Here is a 21,523-nt window from a genome sequence, read left to right as displayed (position 1 = left end):
TCTTTGTGTCCTCTAATTGCATGTGTCTGCTATTTTTATCCATTACATGGAGAGGCGTCAATATTCCGTTTGCTTCCACCATTATTTTGTAGGAACTGGGTTATAATTGTGTATACTTGTTATAAACTATTACTGTATTGAAAACTGTCAATTTTATTGTCTTTCTTAGTTACTTACAACTTTCTCCTGGTGTTCTAATACTCTTTTGGTTAATATCTTACTCAATTTTCAACCTATCTTTGGGTCTACAGCTAATCTGTATTTTTAAATTTTGCTTTGTTTTCAAGTTTTGAGGTGCTAGAAATCTAACCCTTGTTATTCTAAGTGAGGGTGTCTGGCACCATCAGGCAATTTAGCGGAGCACAAGTCCTCTGCAGCCCCATGCTTACAGGGGCTGATGCTGGAGTCCGGAGGCAGGTCTGGGGACTCTACCAAGTTCCCAGAAGGCACCAGAGCTGTTGCTGGGTAGAGAACCCCACTGTGAGAATGACACTGTGACCAAGAAGAGACTTGATACCCTATGAGCATATACAGGGGGAGGAAGTCCCCCTCAGTCACAGTCATAGGGGAGGGGAATAAGGGGAAAATGGGGGGAGGGAGGAATGGAAGAATACAAGGGATGGGATAACCATTGAGATGTAATATGAATAAATTAATAAAATAAAATTAAAGAAAAAGAATGATACTGTGGTTTTGCTTGAGTTAAGGTTCTGTGGCATATTAAAACAACCAAGGATTCTGAGCAATGGCTCAGTAGTTAAGAGAACCTTGGTTCAATTCCTGGCACCCAAATTGTTGGGAGCCAGGCCAACCGGAGGTTTTTCTCAGAGGCCTGGAAAGGGCAAAGAAAACACTAGTTCTGTGTCCTTGCCCAGAGGCAGACTTGACACGGTCTGGTCTGGGGCTGAGGCTGGAACTTGGAAGGAGTTAAAATTTCAGTTCCTGAGAGGCCAGTATTCCCCTGCCCCTCGCCCCACAAGGGCAGTGGTCTTAAGGCAGCTGTGCCCGAGGCGTCCTGTGTTCTCTTTGCCAGCAGTGATTTCACTTTCTGTTGACCCTGGCCCATTTCCCCCTACTGACAGTGTGTAAGATGCTGTGCTCCTTACTAACCTTGCTTGGCATAAGAAGCCGCTTGTGTTAGACCTCCTTTCTCCAAACTTGTCTCTCTTCTTGTTTCCTGATCCTCCTTCTCAGGCACCCATCACTGAAAAAAACAATCTGCTGTCCAGGTTATACATGCTAGCTCACACCCATCTGTAACTCTGGCTCCAGGAGATCTGACACACTTTTCTGTGTGTACCCACACAGATAAGACAAACTGAAAAACCAACAAAACAGTGTCCTACTGGGAACCCAGACTCTGCCATTCCTCAAAGCTCCACTCAGGAGATTTCACACCTCCTTGATCACATTTAGGAGTGCTCCCTAGAATGACAGAGGTCCTACATCCAGCTCTGGGCCACAGACAGTCACCAGGCCAAGTTAGCACAGAGTAGTTTGTGTTCAACATCATAACTCATCTGGACGCCCTACCCTAGTCACATGACTGCAGAGGATAAGTGACTCTATTAGACAGAGCAAGGTGTCCTGAAGGCATCCACTTTCATTGGAGAGAGAATACATGTACTTAAAAAAAATTGTACACATACACCCAGCACAGCATACGTGGAGGTCGGAGGAACTGGGGAGTCGATTCTCTGGGCCATCAGGCTTGCATGGCAAGCGCCTTTGCCTGACAGGACACTGGTCCATGGTACCTGTTCTAATAAGAGGGTTTTGTTTTGTTTGTTTTGTTTTTTGTTTTTTGCATACAATGAAGTCCCACTGATTTTATGTCAGAAAGATATTGATGAATAATCTAATGTGGAGAAACTAACTTTTAGGATTCCTCTTCTAATGATCTGATGAAAGGTAAAAGAGACTACTTCATAGAAAGGCGTAAGGCATGTTTTTGTGTGTATGCATGTGATGGACAGAGGTTAGCCTCAGGTAACATTTCTCAGGCACCATCTACCTCGTTTTTTGAAACAGGGTCTTCATGGGGACCTGCTCTTGCCAAGTCAGCTAGATTAGCTTGAGCCCCAGGGTTCTTCCTGCTTCCACCTCCCAGTACTGAGATTACAGTGTGCACCACCATGCCTCCACCTCCCAGTACTGAGATTATGGTGTGCACCGCCATGCCTCCACCTCCCAGTACTGAGATTATGGTGTGCACCGCCATGCCTGCTGCTTTTTAAAACATGGACTCTAGAGGTTGAACGTGGGTCCTCATGCTTGCACGGCAGACACATTAACACCTGAGCTGTCTCCCGCCTCTCCACATGCTTCCTCACCCCACTGTGGATGCTAACCGAGGAATGCTAGATTGTGACAGAGCATCGCCACCCCTCATGTGGCTTTTGGATTAAGACATTGTACTTTAGAGGAAGGAGCACAGACACCTGACCTCTTAGGGATTCCAGGTTTTTCGTCTGGTTTTGTCTGTGCATGTTGTGTAGCATGCATGTCAGTGTGTGTGTGCACCCATGGGATCTGGCTGGCCAGCTTGTCCCATAGAGTCCCTATCTCCATCCCTCTCCTCCCCCTCTTCTGCCACTGGTCATACAGCGCAGGCGGCCATGCCCATCTAGTTTTTACATGGATAGTAGCAATGAGAACACACTGACTGCCTAGTCGCCTCCTCTGCCCTCCGCTCGCTCTGTTGATGTGAAAGTGTAGCCCTGTGACACAAGAGGCTGTGTGCTCAGGGAGGCACCCAGTGAGAACGCGCTTGAGGGAACAGCCATGTTTTCAAAGATCCATCATCAGGGACTGGACCGTAAAGCCCTTCCTAACCTGCAGCTACCACTGTTTCATTTGCACGGCCAAGCACAGTTCAGTGTCCAAAGTCTCATCAGTGAGAACACGTTAAAGAAGAGAACATTTGTGAACGTGCATAGATATGTGGCTTTTATAATCTAGGGTTTTGTTGTTGTTGTTGTTGTTGTCGTTGCTTTTTTTAAAAAGAGCGAGTGGGAGTTTTGCTTGTCACAATCTAGTGTCTGTTTGTCTCTGATATTTAGGAAAAGCACACAAAGCATTTGCTATAGAAAACAAATTATTGGATTATTCAATGAACCTGAGGGGGAAAATCAGACTTGTTGCTTCAGATGCCTGGCCACTTGATCACATGATAGTCTCTCTCTTCTTGAGTTTGATGATTTTAGACAGCTGACAAAATCCTGCAAAAAATCCAAAAGGTGGGCCCTTAAGATTTTTTTTTTTTCCCTTGATGAATTATCATATAGAATGTCACGGTGGAAGGGAACGATGTGGAAAACCTTAGCTTCAGGACAGGGATGTAGCATCAAAAATACATTCAAAAGCAAAAAGCCAGTCCTGGTGTCCCACGCCTTTAATCCCAGCCCTAAGAAGGCAGAGGCAGGGGATCTCTGGGAATTCAAGGCCAGCCAGGTGTACATAGAGGGTTCCAGAACAGCCAGGACTACGAGGGGGTGGGGGGAAGGACAGAGACAGAGAGACAGAGACAGAGAGAGACCTTGTCTCAAAAAAATTAAAAATAATATGAAAACAAACAAGCAAACAAATCATAACTTCATAGAACACCCCAGTATTTTGTTGTTGTTGTTGTTGTCCTATGACCAAAGGAGCTGGTTATTTTAAGAAGAAATACGAATGTAAGCAGAAAGAAATATAATGTAGTTTTAATTAACAGTTTTTTTTTTTTTTTTAAAGATGGGGCACTTAGATCAAGGCCAGACAGGAATGTACAATGAGACCCCGTCTAAAGATTTAAAAACAAAAACAAAAACCCACCATTTGTGGAACATACAGTCAAAGAGGGTTAGTTTGAAGCAGACACAGTTACAGGAACAGAAATTCTATCATCCTGAACTCAGTGTGAGCTAGATAGAAAGGGAGAGGAGGAATAATTGCACAGAATTTTAAATGCAGATTTTCCCTTGTCTTTCTATGGGGAGAGTAGAATCGTAGCAGAGAACTGTGGGGAAAGAATAAAGTCTAAAATTCCTTATTTAGCTTGTTTCACAGCTGTGCACTAGGTTGGTATGTGAGGTTGTGGACCCATTTAAAAAGAAAAATAATGTCCATTTCTTTTATTTGTATTTGCTTCAAGTTTGGGACAAAACACACTGAGAAGCAAAGAACTGAAACTCATCCGTTTCATTCCTTTAACTGCTCTTAGAGTTTGGTATGTTTCTTGCCAATATTCTTTCTAAAAGCGTGAACAGTTAAGAAATAACGGGGCTGGAGAGATGGCTCAGGTCTCGGGTGCGAAAGGCACTGGTTCCTCCTCCAGAGGCCTGGATTTGATTCCTAGCATCCATACAGCAGCTCACAACCGTGTCAAGTTTAGTTCCAGGGCATCCAACATCCTTTCTGTCCTCTGCAGGCGCCAGACATGCACATGGCACACAGAGAGATACGTAGGCAAAACTCACACACACAAAATAAAAATGACTGTACTTTAACAACTTACTGCACCACACATGATGGTGTACACTAAGCCCAGAATTTGGGAGATAAGGTTTGAACTAGCCAGGAATACACGAGACGTGTCTCCACCCACTCACAAAAAAAATTCACTGAGGTTTAAGTGGTTTCAAGTGACATAACTAAAACCATCTAGCTGGAGAGAAATGCTAGAGGAAACCCTCAGTATTTGTAAGACAAATATGAGCATGCAGATGTTCTGATTTGTGCCCAGGAAGGTCTTGTCTTTTTGCTCACTCTCAAAGCACCTAGCAGCTATTACCATTTCTCTAGGCGCTGGGTACCACACGATGACTGGGCACACGGAGATGGAAAAACTCAGTCTCTGACTTCATGGAGTTTACTAACTTCATGGACAGGTGATACTGACAAGTTGCCCCACAGAAGACAAACAAGCTGCTATGGAGGGACATTTAGCCCAAACATAGGGACAGAGGAGTGAACGTGGGTGAATGGAAGGGCTATCTGGGCTCCTGGACCCCATCGCTGGGCTGGAGTAAAGCTGTAGGTCTCCATGCTGAGAGGAGGCGAGAAGGCTGACTGTCCACTTGACAGGTTCTGCAATCACCTGCATGCCTGCGACCCACCCCAACGGGGTCAACACTGTTCCCTGGGGTCGGGCCTCCGACAGAATGAAGAGGAGAGTGCTGAGCTGTCGCGCTCGTCTCTCAGAGCGTCCTGACTGCGGACCCAGCGTGACCTCAAGACCCTGCCCCCATGATTTGCGCTCTGTGACAGTCTGTACCGTGGAACTGCGAGACAAAAGAACCCCTTAAGTTGTTTTGGTCACTGCAACAAATAACTAATACCGGAGGCTAGAGATGGGGTTGGGGTACAAAGACTCCCCTACTTACACATGACATTACTTACATGACTGCAGGGCAGTGAGAGAAGGGCCCTGGGAAGCAGAGGGCCGCAAGCTGGACCAATGGCAGCCCGAGTGCTAGCAAGCTGGACCAATGGCAGGCAGAGGGCTATCAAGCTGGACCAATGGCAGCCCGAGTGCTAGCAAGCTGGACCAATGGCAGGCAGAGGGCCAGCAAGCTGGACCAATGGCAAGGCAGAGGGCCAGAAAGCTGGACCAATGGCAGGCAGAGAGCTAGAAAGCTGGACCAATGGCAGCCCGAGCGCTAGCAAGCTAGACCAATGGCAGCCAGAGCGCTAGCAAGCTTGCTCTCACATCTGGAAGAAGGGACACACAAAATCTCTAAAATGAGAAAGTTGGGGGTTTTCAGCGAGGACATGTAAGTTCAGGCATGTGTGAGGCATCCAAGTAAACAAGTGAGTATACAGATGCAGAGGTCAAAGGGTATATGGGTGTTGAGCCTGTGACTAGAGACACTGGCACAGGCCATAGGAAGAGGGCGCTAAAACAAGGAAGTTGCTGTTGGGAGATGAACGGGGCAGCTTTAGAGCCGTAAGTGTATTTTCATTTGACCCATGTGAGGCAGGGGCCTGAGGTAGTGGAAGTAAAGGGCAGGAGAATGGGAACACACTACAGGAGGGCATGACAGGCAGATCAGAGAAAACAAACTCACACTGCAACAAGAACTAGAGGCTCTCGGGCTGGAGAGATGGCTCAGCGGGTAAGAGCACTGTCTGTTCTTCCAGGGGTCCTGAGTTCAATTCCCAGGAACCACATGGTGGCTCACAACCATCTATAATGAGATCTAGTGTCCTCTTCTGATGTACAGGTGTATATGGAGGCAGAACACTGTGTATGTAATAAATAAATAAATATTAAAAAAAAAAAAAAAAAAAAAAAAAAGGACTAGAGGCTGTGCTCCTGGGCCCAGGATGTGCATCCAGCTGCTGTGAACCATCGCTAACAGCTGCACATCTTTCCAGACACTTGCTACACACAAGCATTCATCTTTGTGTCTAGACACACCTTTCAACTCTGAACTTTAAACTTTGTCATACCTGAGACACTGTCATGGCAGCATCCCTATGGAGTGCAAGTTAACCCTTCCTCCCTGTGTATACAGATCTGTACTCAGCGTGTAGGGCCAGAGGCTCTGTTGTTAGCCCAAAGACATTCCTATTTTGTGTTATGGAAGACATGGCCATTTTCTTATAATATAGTGCAACCATATCTATTGAATTACAAAGGGAAACTGTCCAAGGGAGTGAGGGGTGAAGATCTAGAGTCACTGTTTTGGTTCTGAGGCCAACATCAAGTCCTTCTCAACAATACTCATCACATTCCCTCGGCTTTCTAGAACAGACTTACCCAGTATTTTAAAAAAATATTTATTTATTTATTGCATATGAGTGCTTTATCTGCAGAAGAGGGCATCAGATCACATTATAGATGGTTGTGAGCCTCCATGTTGTTGCTGGGAATTGAACTCAGGACCTCTGGAAGAGCAGGCAGTGCTCTTAACTGCTGAGCCATCTCTCCAGCCCTTACCCAGTATTCTTACATTGCCACAAAATCCCACCTACAGAGGAGCTTCGATGACTCAAGTCTAGAGTCAGAACTCTAAGCCCTGGGCTTGCCTTATCTAGCTCCTGCTGACAACCCTCAGCTGGCTGCCACCTGGGGCTCTCTCAGTGTGTCCTCACCAGGCAGAGGGGTCTATTCTGAGCTCTACTTATGATGGCATGAATCGGTCAAACCAGGGTCCACTTTCCTAACCGTATATGACCTGACTTACTTCCTTACTTCAGTGCAGCCATACTGGATGATGACTTCCACGTCTGACTCTGGGGAGAAGGAACAATTCAAGGCCTGACTTCAAATTGCATGGCTTCTGTCATCTGTCCACGAAGCCTAAAAACACCAGAAGTTAGCTGGAAATGCCTCTAGTCCCCCAACACCCACAGTGGCACAAGAGCCACTGTCATCCCTGGTGGCACCCTGTGAAGTCTGAACCTCATCATGTAGAGCAATGGCCACTGTGACAATAGTTCACAGCAGACGGCTCTTCACTCATGGTAACTATCCCACATGACAGTACTGTCAAATGACTAAAATGCTATTATTATTGTCAATGCTGTTCCTTTAACAAGTGGATGACTCAGTTTAAATCAGCCAAGACTTGTTCCTTTTATGATGTAATGTTACTCACATGGTTGGCTTTCTTCTTAGATATGGAACAGTGAAGTCTTCCAGGGGAAATTCAGGATCTTACAAGACTAATGTTTTCTTGATATCCAAACACGGGTAACAGTGTGCAAGAAGCAGCTAGCTTTGTACCAAGATACACAGCCCAGCAAAAACTCACCAAGGGAGAGAGAATTTTCCTGAACTGACAAGACAGGAAAGAATGAAATTGGGGCTGGAGAGATGGATCAGCAATTAAGAGCACTGTCTGCTCTTGCAGGCGTCCTGAGTTCAATTCCCAGCAACCACAGGGTGGCTCACAGCCATCTAAAATGAGATCTGGTATCTTCTTCTGGAGTGCAGGCAAACACATAAACAGAACACTGTATATGTAATAAATAAAAAAATCTTTAAAAGAAATGAATGAAATTGAATTTACATGTAACAGTCACTACCATTAGATCATACCTATATCTGAGATGGAGTTGGAGAAATTACAGATGATTTAATTATGATAATTAATGTTTTGGGAAGGAAAAGTTTTTTACTCTGGAATGTTGTCCTGAAAATAAACTTCCATTTTGTATTTTTAGTAACTAATCTATTAACACAGGTCAAATAGTTGGTCCATTCTCAACTTTTATCTCAGACATGGCTTTAGTTCCAAAGATGAGAGACTCCTGTAGGACTCACCCACTCCTGAAAGGCAAGGCGACTGCTGTCTGCTCCCCACAAAACAGATGCTAAGGCAAGAATTCAGTGATAGAGGTGAAGACAGAACAGCCTTCAGCAGCGTGGTGTGGAAAAGGCATAGCCTTCCCATCCTACAGAAGTGACTCCCACTACCAGAATCCAGCCCAGTGCTCACACCTACTGTGGCTTCTGGGACCAAGGATTCTGCTGTCAGCCAAAGGTCCTCCTCCTGGGACACTGGAAACACCATCTGGCTACTGAGATCCTGATCACCCATTAACCCCAGAGCTGCCTCTGTCACCAGAGGCACCTCACTGCCATGGGGCATATGAAATATGGACAGATCACTCAGTGGGCACTATTATGCATCATGATAGCATGTGAAAAGCTATTTAAAAACAAAGATTTATTTATTTATTTATTTTTGGGTTTTCAAGACAGGGTTTCTCTATGTTATCTTGGCTGTTCTGGACTTGCTTTGTAGACAAGGCTGGCCTCGAACTCAAAGTGATCCACCTGCCGCTGCCTCCCAAGTGCTGGGATTAGAGGCATGCTGGGCTGTAAGCCATCTCTTTTGGCCATTCATGGAAGCTTTAAAAATGGATGTCATCATAGGAAACAATGGAAATAATACATCCATTTTCTAAAAGGCCATGACCAGTGGACAGCACCTTGATGGATCTGAAGGTGATCAGTGAGTGAGGAGCGGCAGCCGCAGAGGTCACACATGGTATGGCCCCCGCTCATTTACATTCTTAAACCCCAAATCACAGCGGCCATGCACTACCAGGTCCAGTGAGCATGTGCAAGAGGCTGGCCCCGGAAGTGAAGCCCACTCAACACTGGTTGCTCCAGGGAAATTACCACCCTTGGTGGAGCGCCTTCCCTTTGCCAGCCCCCTCAACAGAAGCTGCAGCCAAATGAGTAAGATGCTGGCTGTAGAAGAATTTCAACCTTTGGAGGACTTCAGAGCCTGGAAGGCTGTTGTGGAAGTTTTGGTTTATATGTAAACATGTTTTTAAATCCCAGGTGTGGGATGTGGAGGCGGCTCCACAGCTGATAACTGCCTGAGAAGGGAAGTGATCTTTGTCAGCTGGGAACTGCCTCATATGTGGGCATGGTCTTTGCCAGTGAGACGGAAAGCCAGACCCAGAGCGAGACAGGGGGGTGCGGGGGCCTCCAAGAAAGAAGGCTGCTGGTGCTTCCCCTGCGGCTCTTGGTTCTGTTGATACAGTTTGATGAGGAGTTGAAGATGTCCTGAGGACTGGACTTGTCCTAAGGAGCCTGACAACCCTAAACAGCAGGAAGTAGCTAAGGAAAACTAGGTTCTCTCGCCCTACTAACCTTCTCTCTCTCCTACCTGGTGTTCGAGTGTTGAAGGGACTGTGGAAGAATGTCTTGGGTGGATGTAACAACTGTCAATAAAGTGCTGTTTGGCCAATAAGCTGGGCAGAAGGACAGGAAGTGGAAGGTGGGACTTCCTGGAGAGGGGGCGGAGCCAAGTTTGATTGTTGAGCGAGAAAGAAGGCTGTTTGATCATGTTTGGGATATATGTATGTTATGAGGTTTAGAGTAGTTTATGTTAGTTTAAGAGTAGATTAGAATCAGTTTAGATTCTGCCCTGTGTAGTGCTGGCAGCCTTAAAGTACATTTCAGACTGTGTCAGTTATTGGCTTTATAGGTTGAACAGATACAATTTATTGCAACAAAGGACTGGAGTAGAGAAGGGAAATGGGATATAAGAAACCAAATGAAAAGCAGATTTTAAAACACACACTACAGAAGGCCCCTTGTTAGTCTTCAATTCTGTGTGTCAGCTAACACAAGGCATGTAAACGGCTAGGAGGTTTAGCTTGCACTGAAGTATGTGCCTGCCTAAGGAGACTGTAGGTACCAGCCCCAGGACAGAAAGTTTGAGAGATGTTCTGGCCAGGAGACAAGCTATCAAGTCACACACTGCGCGGCAACGGCCCCACCTAGCAGAAGCCTCCCTGCCCACCACACCGTCCTTCCTTTGAGTTCCCTCAGACAAGCTTTTGGGGATGATGCCCCCTTATCTTCCAGCATGGCACTACTCAATTAATCCGATTCTTTCCCCTCAGCCCTTGGTCCCCAAATACTGGCTTTCGATGAGCAGCCTAGACGTGGACCCACTGGTAGTACCATCCTAAGTGCGCCTCTGGGAAAATGCGACTGAACACAAGTGAACTTGACACTTCTGAGTAAACATCTCTTCCCTGGGCTCAGGGTACCTCACTCCTGTGTTCATGCCTAGGCAGCACTGACTCACGAGCTACACGACTATAGTTAACAACATCCAAGAAGCTCCACAAGATGCTGTTTCCCTTATGACCTTTGTTTGTTTGTTTTTCAAGACAGGGTTTCTCTGTGTAGCCTTGGCTGTCCTGGACTCACTTTGTAGACCAGGCTGGCTTCGAACTCACAGAGATCTGCCTGCCTCTGCCTCCCCAAGTGCCTCGATTATAGATGCGTGCCACCACACCCAACTCCCTTATGATCTTAAGACTACATTTTACAATATTAATGTCAAGTAAATGATTTATGCTAAACAATCTTTCCTGGTAAATAAAAACTTGATTCTTTAAAAAGATGATGGTATGTTTTATTCTGAATTTAGTTCCAAGGTGGGCATGTGAGTACCCCAAGTGGGCATGTGAGCTAACACAGACAGAGTGCAACCCTGGACCTACACACACGTAAGCAGATTCTTCTTTGTTTAGTCTAATAAGGGTGTGTACTTGGGGACACAGTTGTGAGACTGCTAGGCACACTCTGTCCCTGGCACACCCCAACAGGGAAGGCAGGCCCGCAGGACTACAGAACCCCGTGTCCCCCGCGCTCCTTTCTCAGCCCCGGGCTGTCGGGCTCCATCTGCTCCTTGCTCACTCTGTCTGCCATGTCCACAGGGACACTTCCGTCCTGGCCCCCTCTTTTCCCTCTCTCCTGGGTGAAGCCTTTTCCCCATTTTGACTCGTCTTCATTCCTCCTGGAAAACCTGGCAAGCTCTGAGTGAATGCTGTGCTTTCTGCAACCATCTGGGTGACATCTTGGAGTTTCAGGTTCTTTCTCTCGAAATCTTTTGTCCCTTTGCTCTTTATCACTGCCATCCTGTAACCTGTGAGTCAATACAAATGGTTAATAACTAACTGCAGGTAAGCAGCTTCTTGATAACGTGTCTCCCTTGTAGACTCTGAATGGGTGCAGAGGCACTGAGCTCACTGCCACACTGCTGCATTTAGCGGCGATGGGCTCACAGCAAGCATTCAACAGAAAATACTGAGAAGATGGACAAATCGTAATATCTGCTACTATTCCTGAACGACAAGTATACAATGACACAACACTAGGGTATACAGATATGTTGTTCTAAGCCTCAGTTCTCCAAAGTAAATGCAGTCATCATTTTATAGCTTAGCGGACTGAGTGACATTCCTGGCGCTCAGATGTGCGCATGTGATGTAGCCTGACACCTGTATTTTCCTCCAAGCACAGCCAGATGGACCAACATGCATACTAAAGGCTAAAGGAACAGTGACTATGCATGTGGCTGCTTGGTTTATTTGGTTCTTGAAGTCCTTGCCTCCTTGAGCCACGGGAACAAGCCACCACCACAGTCCCTCTGTGGCCTATCCACATGAGAGGCGTGGCAACAAGTGAGGACCACATGACACCAAAACGGCCACTGCTATGCCATAAGCAATGACACTAAACTACTACAACACAAATCAAAGTGCTAAAGATTACCAAGTTGATAATCCAACATGTAGTAGAAGCCTTAGGCGGGGCAAGCCTGGGTGTGTGTGGCAGATGTGACACTCAGAGCAAGGGGCTGTGCCTGCCAGCCTCAGGGCTGAGCTCTTCCCATGCCGTGAGCAGGCGAAGACGAAGAAGTTGGACCAACAAAAGACAGGACTAAGGAGAATTAGAATACTTACAGCCTAGTGCTCTACCACAAAAAAACAAAACAAACCAAAACCAAACAACAACAAAACCAAACCCCTGAACTGGCCAGCCCGAAGAGAGGGGACTCCGAAATCTGCAGTTGTAGGTACCTGAAATGTAATCACAGATGGACTGCAGGAGAGCTGGAAAAAAATGTGTGTACAATCTCCAACACCAAGGAAGGCAATGAACAGGTTCAAATTATACAGGAAGGACGACTGGGAGGGCAGACCCTGGAGACCTAAGTCCAGGAAGGAAGTCTTAGAGAGGAAAAGAAGATGCTCCAGAGGCGACAGGAAACGCCCCTGACTTGAAGAGATACTTGAGACTTCGGAGCTCACTAAGCTCCTGCTGTGCTTAGCAGAAAACAAACATGTCAGCATATTCGGGCGCAGGTCTCAGCTTCCAAGGGCAATGTGACACGTACACACCTGCACTGCGACTATGACTCCAAACCAGGGGCAGGAAGGCATCGCAGAGACGAGAGCCGCTCACCTCTCTCCAGGCGTCTCTGGCGCGTACTCTGCAGGCCGGGCTTCCTGTTTTTCATCTCCAATGCCAACTGCTTCACTTCTTTCTTTGGGTTTCTCTGTGGTTGCTTCTTCTCCTGCTTCCAGTTTCTTAAGAAGCTGAGAAATTGTAACGTTCACACAGTTACTCCTACTGTATAGTTTATTACTATGGCTCAGGGGTTAAGTAATGACGGTTAATATTTTCTTTATATTGTACAGTTCTTCAGAACCGAATAAGTTATCGTAAACCCTCTGTGGGGTAAGGTAAAACCATGCCTGGCTGAAACCTCAGTTCTAAAAAGTCCTAAGAAGAACTAATTCCAAGTCCTTTTTTTTTTTTTTTTTTTTGAGACAGGGTTTCTCTGTGTAGCCTTGGCTGTTCTAGACTCACTCTCTAGACCAGGCTGGCTTCGAACTCACAGCGATCCTCCTATCTCTGCCTCCCAAGTGCTGGTATTAAAGGCGTATGCCACCACACCTGGCCTTCCAATTCTAACCAATACTGAAGAGAAAGATCTTTTTAATCCATGAAAATGAATGTATCAGTCATGGGGCAAACTGGACATGAGTGTGGAACCCACGGTTGCTGCCTAGTGCTGAGCCTCAAACGCTGAGTCCTAGTTCTGAGGTACTGAGCAGGTACTCAGAGAAGCCGTGCAGGAAGTCTGTGGCTTGTTTTAGTCAGGAAAATGTAGGGCATGGGCTCTTTCGGGGCTGAGGTCCACTCTACACTAGGAGGTCAGAGCCTCGCACCTTCTACCACTGCAGTCTCCACAGGTTGAGTAAGGACACTTGAAGCTGCTGCTGTATAGTGGGTATAAAGAACTGTGTTAAACTGGGTGTGGAAGTGGCGCACGCCTATGATCCCAGCACTCAAGGGAGGCAGAGGCAGCCAGATCTCTGTGAGTTGAAGGCCAGCCTGGTCTACAAAAGCAAGTCCAGGACAGCCAAGGCTACACAGAGAGACCCTGTCTTATGTCCCCCCCCTTCCCCAGCAAAAGAAAAGAACTGTGATAAAGGGGTAGATGAACTGAAAATGCTTTGTGATTTTAAGGAGCTAAGACATGTAAATGGCATAACTACTACACCAGGACTACACTGTAGGGGAAGAAGAATTGTTTGCTTAGCATTACCTTAATCCTCACTTCCTTCTCAGCTCTCTGCTGCTTCTCCGCCTCTTTCCTTTTACACCTCTCCTCCTCTCTCCTTCTCCTTTTCTCTTCTTCCCGTAAACGCTTCTTTCCGAGCTCCCTCCTCCTGCGCTCCTCACGTTTTTCTTCTCGGAGTCTCTGAAGGCACAGCCAGAGGCAGTACATGGGTTTTGTGCATGGAAACAGCAGGTGCAGGGTAGATACCAGGTAAAATGTCACCTACCTGCTTTTCTAATTTTCTACTTTTAATATATTCCAAAAGAGGTGTGGTTCTTCTGGCTAAAAAACCAAAAATTATAATACATTACACATAACCTCTAAATTGAAATTTTTAAAAATACTTGTTTCCAGCTTAATATTAAAATAACTAGAAAAGAGTATCCCCTCTGCCATCTACGTGAGTGTGCACTGCTCCTGGGGACATTCTTGTTCTGTTGTTAAAATCCAAGTACTGAGCCGGGCGTGGTGGCGCACGCCTTTAATCCCAGCACTCGGGAGGCAGAGTCAGGCGGATCGCTGTGAGTTCAAGGCCAGCCTGGTCTACAAAGTGAGTCCAGGATGGCCAAGGCTACACAGAGAAACCCTGTCTCGAAAAACCAAAAAAAATAAATAAATAAATAAAAAAATAAATAAATAAAATAAAATAAAATAAAATCCAAGTACTTTGTAGGTACAGACAATTCTGATATGCCACTCTCAAGTTTTTATTAGCATATTCAATTATATATAATAACATGTCATTATGACATTTTCATACATGTGCATAGTGCATTTTGGTCACATCTGCACTCCATGACCCACCCTCGTTCCCTCCCTCCCCTGCTGACCCCTCATCTTCCCAGCTAACCCTCTTCCTTCCATGGCTCCCTTTGGTTTGGTTTGGTTTGGTTTGGTTTGGTTGGTGGCCCAGTGAGTTTAGTCAGGGCCATTTATAGAAGGAATACAGGCAAGTGATTATTTACAGGACTACAGGCTACTTGACAGTGAGAAAAGACACATATTTTTCTTTAAAATGTCATAAAATATTGGTCACATGGTTGGCAAAAATGCATGTGTGTGATATCTCAAGCTTCTCAAATGTTACTAATTTATCTTTATACTTCTGAAGAATCATAAATAACATTTACATATTTACTTTGATGGCATGCATATTTTCAGAATTTTTTGCTTTTCACTTTTTAGTTTTTTTTTTTTCCCCCCAAGACAGGGTTTCTCTGTGTAGCTTTGGTTGTCCTGGACTCACTGTGAGTTTGAGGCCAGCCTGGTCTACAAAGGGAGTCCAGGAGAGCTCAGGATACACAGAGAAACCCTGTCTTGAAAAACCAAAACCAACCAACCAAACAAAAACAAAACAAAAAAGCAGAGATGTAATATAGATGTTGTAATCAACTGTCTTCAGACTATGTGTTTAAAATACACAGAAAACATAATTTTTATCTTTAGACCTGTATTCCATCTCCTCAACATTTTATTACATATATACAAATATTCCAAAGTTCCAAACAGAAATTTCTGGTCTTAATCATTTCAGATACGATCTATTCAATCTAACGTTTAGAACATGATTCCACATGGCACTGCTGGCCAAAACAGCCCCCGTTCCTCTTGTCTAAAGTGCATTTCACAGCTTCCACCTTGAACATCACCTATCCTATTCCTCACCTCTCCCGTCCAATCGGGATGCCAGGTGTTCCCCCTCTCCCTCCCCCACCCTCACGTGCTATAGGCCTACAGGTGCCACCAGAGGGACTAGTTCCAACAAGAAGAGTCCCATGGCCTCCAGATGTAAGGGCACTGGGAGAAAGTGGGAAGTGCTCTGGGTCTGCCCTATAGACCTTTAAGATCTCGAATTAAAAGGGGACAGGAAGAATCCTTGGCTATACCCGAGAGCTGGTGTGACATTTCCGGAATGTGAAGCTCAGCAACTAATAGAAATTTGTGAGAAAGCTACTGGACATGGGTCCCTAAATTCTACCAAGGACCTTTGACACCCTGGCTTGACAGGTCAAATGGTACTCAGCCTTAAGCAGAGTGGACATGGCCAGGCACCCACACTTTACGGCAGGTGCTGTGGTCATGGGTGTAATCAGTCTGGCAGAAGTGACTTTATTCTAGAGAGATACTTTGGCTACCAGACTAGCAAAACAATGGATCCCAAGATAAAGTTCAGTAACATGATGCACGTCCCTCCCCTCTCCTAAATGCCCTGTCACAAACATCTACAAGGCTCCAGAAGGCCACAGTGTTTGCTGAGGTCATGAAGTAGCAATTCTCAGAACTGGTCCTGGGTCTGTCCATTCCAAGGACCTTGCTTAACTCAACAACATCAGAACTCCTGCCAGCCTGAGTTTATTTTGATTTTATTCAAACCTTATTTATTTGGCTTGCTCATGAGACCTCATAGAAGGTTAAAAGCTAATAAAAAAAAAACTACCAACTACTATGAATTGCATGGAGAAAATTCCAATTTAAAAGCATAAGCAGTAACTACAGATACAGCCTTCACAGTCCATCTCTGGAATGAGTGAACCACTTGCATTGCACTGGGAGTGAGACCCTGCCTGGCACCCGTGCCATCAATATAGAAGAACTATTGACAATATAGTGGGCACCGAGGAAGATACTGCAGACAAAGATGACAAGGACAGAGGCTCTCTGTGGGAACAAAACTAGGTTCTAACCCACAGAGAGGATGTCTCCCAAGTAGCCTGTAGTGACAGATCTAATAATGAGATACTTAAACAAAGCAAGAAAGATGGAAGGGGGGGGGGTTGGAGGATGAGTTCTGAAATACTTATTTTGCTTTTTCTAACTTCATAAATATAACATGTTTTGAAATCAAATCCCAATTTTTGCCCCCTAAGTATCTTTCTCCATCTTCTCTATGTATAGATGGGTACCACAATTAACCCATATGCTTATCTCTTTTTCCCCCCTTGAGACAGGGTTTCTCTGTGTAGCCTTGGCTGTCCTGGACTCGCTTTGTAGACCAGGCTGGCCTTGAATTTACAGAGATCAACCTACCTCTGCCTCCCAAGTGCTGGGAATAAAGGAGTGCACCACCATGCTGGGGTCCATTTGCTCATCTTGAACCTCTGATCTTTAGTTCTCTCTCAGGCCCCACGCTAATCTGATCACCATCCTCCTCTCCCCAGTGCATGACCTCTGAAACACACTCGGCATAACACAACAGCCTTCCCTGTGGGGTAAGAGCCATCAGCCAGACCCTTGCTTCCTTTTGGCATCAACACCACTGTGGACAGAGCAATGATGGACAGGAGTGAATGAGCCTATGCCACTCCCTGGAAGGATCCAGGCCTCAGGTCTCTACACTGGGGGTTCTTACATCTCTTCAGTCACAAAAGCTTACATTCTGCTCCCACAGAGCTCGAGGCTACAGCCTGTTTATTCACCACATTCCCAATTTTAAACACTTCTTTCCTTCCTGAAACTACAAAGAGGAAAATATAGTTCTATGATGAAAGTGAGGGAGAAAAAGAAAATCATGTGGAGACCAACGAACCAATTATACATTAAATGTTATACAAGTCTTGACAGGTGAGCAGGACATGTAAGGGGTGCCAGGCCTTGTGGAAAGGTTTTTGTTCTATTTTTAACTTTTTTATGTATGGGCTGGAAAGATGACTGAGAGGTGTAGAGCACTGGTTGCTTTCCCAAAGGTCCTGAGTTCAATTCCCAGCAACCACACGGTGGCTCACAACCATCTATAATGAGATCTGATGTCCTCTTCTGGCCTGCAGGCTGCATGCAGCCAGAATACTGTATATATAATAGATAAATGAAATAAAATTAAAATCTTTATGTGTATGGGTATTCTGCCTGAATGTATGTCTGCACACCATGTATGTGCAATACCCACAGAGGCCAGAAGAGGGTGCTGGATTCCCTGGGACTGGAGTTATAGATGGCTGAAAGCCACCATCCAGGTGCTGGCAATCCAACTGGGTCCTTTGGAAGATCAACCAATGCTCTTAAACTATGAGCCACCTCTTCATTCACTTGAGGAGAGTTTCAATACTGAGTCATATCAGCATATGGATTTTCTGGGACCTACTATAAGAGACAAACATCTCTAAAACACACCATTTTAGAAGAAAGTCCTAAAGGGACTCAAACCAGACACCTGATTCTAGCTGCGCGTATGCACTGACCGGTTAGCTTCCTGTGAGCAAAATGTCGTGTTTCCATAGGTTCCCAACACTCACCACGGCTGCTCTGCGGAGAAAGTCAGTGCTGTGACAAAAGCTCTCCACCACAGCCAAAGGCATAGACAGTTGTCTTTGGCAGCATGGCCATTCTAAACGAAGACCCCTAGAAACACAGTGTTCAGCATGAAAGGCTCAAAAGCATTTCCCCGAGCTATCACTCTTTTGTCAAAAGTAGAAAATACTGTTTCTAACAAGCCTGTAACAAAAAGAAATTTTACTCTCATCTTGTAAAATGGACAGTTAAGTGCACACTCCATTAGCAAGAATCTCAATAAAGAAGTGAGCAAAACAGACCAAGGAGTTCTCGTGTCTTCGCTTCTATCTCTCCCAGCAGTGTCTCAGGACTCGCACTGGTTCTCTCTTCCTCCAAAGTGTATGATTCCAGAAACTGTTTATATTCTGGATCTGTAAGTTTAAAACAGAATGAATGAATCATATAGCCCCCTTTCCAGCTACAGCTCTTGCCTGGCCACTGTAGCTAGTGTGCTGGCTTGTAAGTCAGCCTCTGAAGAGGACTCACCGTCTTCAATGCTTCCAGTCTTGGCGTCTTTCTTCTTCAGCTTCTTTTTGGCAATCTTCTGGAATGGCGCAAACTCCACCACTGCAGGGTACTCCAGGCCTTTTGTGGAGACAAATGGCAAGTATCACTGTGCAACTATGAGGTTCACTTTGGGAAACGGTATCTGACGTACAGGGAGATGAAGCGTCAGACCCAGCAATGCTTCGGGAAGATGGGGCCAAGAAGCAACACTTACAACATGAAAGGGCCTATCATCAGCAGACCCATTCGCAACATCAAACTGCTCGCTTGAGAAGGGGAAACGCAGAGGCCAGTACACCCCAACACTCCATGTGACTTCCAAATAACCTATGATGGAGTATCTCCAGCCAGGTGTTTTAGTTACAATCAAGTATTTTAATTTAAAAAATGTTATGTGTTAAGAGAGATGGCTCAGTGGTTAAGAACGTGTGCTGTTCTTGCATAGAACCTGGATTTGGTTCTAAGCACCTCACATTAGGCAGCTCACAGACACCTGTAACTCCAATTTCAGGGTATCTGATGCCCTCCTCTAGCTTCTGAGGGCACCTGCACACAAATGGTATACATACCTACATCTAGGCATGCACACGTACAGACAGATAAAATTTTAAAAATTAATTTTAAGACGTTAATTCAACTCTTGAACCGTTATATAGGTTCAAGGAAATTACTCTGCTTAAAAGAGACATAGGGCTAAAGGGTATGAGACCTTTAAGAACATACATATATGGATATATACATATAAATATATGTATATTTACATGCATATTTACACACATATTATTTATAGTGCACATAATTGTGTATGTATACACGTGTGTACACATTTATGTCTACATGTATATTTATACACATACACACATACACATTTTGTCTTGAAAAACTAAAAAAAGCAAAGGAACAAAATCCCACTCTCCAACAATGGTGCACTCTTGTTCTTATTACACAGAACTTCTGGAATTCTTTGGGTTATAAGTTTCATCAGCACATGATGAAATAACAGTAAAGTTTATGACCTTATTTCAGGTGTGCTTGAGGAGTTAGCTAAAACCCACCAACCTTTATTGCCAATGAAGATATAGCCATCAAAGCGGTCTCTGAACAGGAGGATGTCATCAGGGTTCCTAAAATTAATGTATGCTCTTGAGTAGAGGTGAGGATAGAGACTGGAGTAGGAGAGAACGAGGAAAACGGTTAGTACAACGGTACAACTCCCTTAGTTTTGCCTTACTTATCTTTTATGAATACAGCAAATACTTTTTATGCCCAAGAGTCACTTCTCAGTTAACTATAGCAATCTGGATATTCTTTAGCAAAAAAAACCTGAAGATAACCCAACCATTAACTGTAGCCTTCATTATTCAGGAGCTCCCCTACTGCACGCAGCCAGGGTTAAACACTGGGCCTCAGACGTCACCCAAGGCCGTGGACATTCTTAGAGTCACTCTTCGTACATGTGAACAAGAATAAGAACAGTCTTGGCTCCTTCACGGATGAGGACGCTATACTGTGAGAGGTTCTTTTTGGATGGCTAGACCACCTTCAGGTGCTTTGGCACCTAGGAAAAGCTAACCCATTCTCCCTGTCTCAGCCACAACTCTTTTCACAGCTAGGAACTCTTCAATTTCACGTCACAGAGAGTATTAAAGTTTAGAGAAGTTGTTCACAGGCAGGAGGGTGCAAATTAGAAGTTGGGGTTGGAATTATGCACTGAGTCATTCCTTGTTCTTTTAACTGTTTTTCTAAACTTCAGCCATCTTAAAACCACCTGTGATTTTCAAATGATACCTGTTTAACAATTATTTATATTTTTATTTGACTAGACTTTTTTTTTTTTTTTAACAAAAATGGTATCCCAAAGATAAGTGTATATGACATAAATAAGGAGATAAAAGGATATAAAGATAAACCGTAAAAAAATCACGGGTTCCAGTGTCACTGACACCTCCTGGTTAGTCCTGCCCTGTGTTGCTCCAATCACCACAGGCAGAGAACCTGTCTGGGTGGTGGTGCTGACAGGAGCAGGGCGGCAATGCGATTCCACTTCTCTGTGCGGAATCACAACTTATTTAAAGCTACGTGGAGTAAGGCATGAAAACACAAAGGACAAAAAGCGCGGTGCTACGGGCGCACCCAGGTTCCGTTTAGACTGACAGGATGACTTTGGGCGTGCTGGAAGAGGAGGATCACTGCAATTACGGACACCGCCCCGTCCATCTCCTGTGTCCATCCCTCACAGGTGACACGTCCCCTGCGTCCCGCTGCGCCTCTCACCTGAGGTCCGCAGCTACCACCTCGAAGTAATCGTGTGCGGGCAAGGGGCGCAGTTGCTCTTCCAGCTGCTCTTTGGTGAGGCCCGGGGGCAGCCGCCTGAGTACTACCTGGGATGAGCACAGCTAGTCAGTTAGATACTGCCGCCTACCCCGCCCCGCCCCGCCGGAGGCAGCAAGCATCACCACGGCGACGCAGCCCTGCCCCTAAGATGGACAAGCCCCACCCTCTCCGGGCTTAAGCCGTCTTCTCGCGAGAACTTCTGGCCCCACCCCCAAAGTGCCCAGGGCCAGTCTCCCCACGAGAGGCTGTAAGGCTCCGCCCCCACCTTGCTCAGGGCCGACCTCTTGTCCTCGCGAGGCTTGCCGGCCCCGCTGTCACCGAAAGGCGAGGCAGGCGGCCCCGCGGGTTCCCTCCGCTGCGACTCGCGGAGGAACTGGACCTCCGGTCCCGCCAGCTTCTCCCTCCAGCTTGGGCCCCGCGCAGAAAGGGCTGCGCCCAGGCCTCCGGCTCCCTCTTCCGAGCGCATCCCCACCGGCTGCCCGCCGCCGCCTCCTCCTCCGCGAGAACGAAGCCTCGCGAGGACTAGGCAGCCCCTCCCT

The 21,523-nt window shown here is 45.8% G+C and overlaps 2 protein-coding genes across 3 annotated transcripts in view; both read right to left on the bottom strand.

Annotated features, from left to right (window-relative positions):
• Champ1 (chromosome alignment maintaining phosphoprotein 1) overlaps positions 1-12,848 on the bottom strand; it is a 23,795-nt gene extending 10,947 nt beyond the window's left edge. For both annotated transcript variants that reach the window (XM_051169411.1, XM_051169412.1), the window contains exon 1: positions 12,713-12,848. The gene's annotated coding sequence lies outside the window, so the exon portion shown is untranslated. The remainder of the gene's footprint in view (positions 1-12,712) is intronic.
• Upf3a (UPF3A regulator of nonsense mediated mRNA decay) lies at positions 10,918-21,523 on the bottom strand. Its single transcript, XM_051169416.1, has 9 exons — positions 21,250-21,523; positions 20,925-21,031; positions 19,710-19,816; positions 18,630-18,728; positions 18,404-18,514; positions 14,104-14,159; positions 13,863-14,018; positions 12,713-12,846; positions 10,918-11,390 (listed from the first exon to the last, which is right to left on the bottom strand). The coding sequence occupies exons 1-9, from the start codon at positions 21,448-21,450 to the stop codon at positions 11,090-11,092; spliced, it is 1,272 nt and encodes a 423-aa protein (XP_051025373.1). The 5' UTR covers positions 21,451-21,523; the 3' UTR covers positions 10,918-11,089.

This window comes from Acomys russatus, chromosome 27 (genome assembly GCF_903995435.1).
Source record: "Acomys russatus chromosome 27, mAcoRus1.1, whole genome shotgun sequence".
NCBI classification, from domain to species: domain Eukaryota; kingdom Metazoa; phylum Chordata; class Mammalia; order Rodentia; family Muridae; genus Acomys; species Acomys russatus.
Note: the sequence above shows the minus strand (reverse complement) of the source record. Positions and strands in the feature narration are given on the sequence as shown.

Bases quoted from the DNA above. Each gene is read 5' to 3' on its own strand.
- Upf3a (XM_051169416.1), bottom strand. From the start codon at position 21,450: ATGCGCTCGGAAGAGGGAGCCGGAGGCCTGGGCGCAGCCCTTTCTGCG. The intron at 19,817-20,924 runs GTGAGAGGCGCA...CTCCTACTCCAG, and splicing joins GTGGTAGCTGCGGACCTCAG to TCTCTATCCTCACCTCTACT. The intron at 14,019-14,103 runs GTAGGTGACATT...CTGTGCCTTCAG, and splicing joins GTAGAAAATTAGAAAAGCAG to AGACTCCGAGAAGAAAAACG.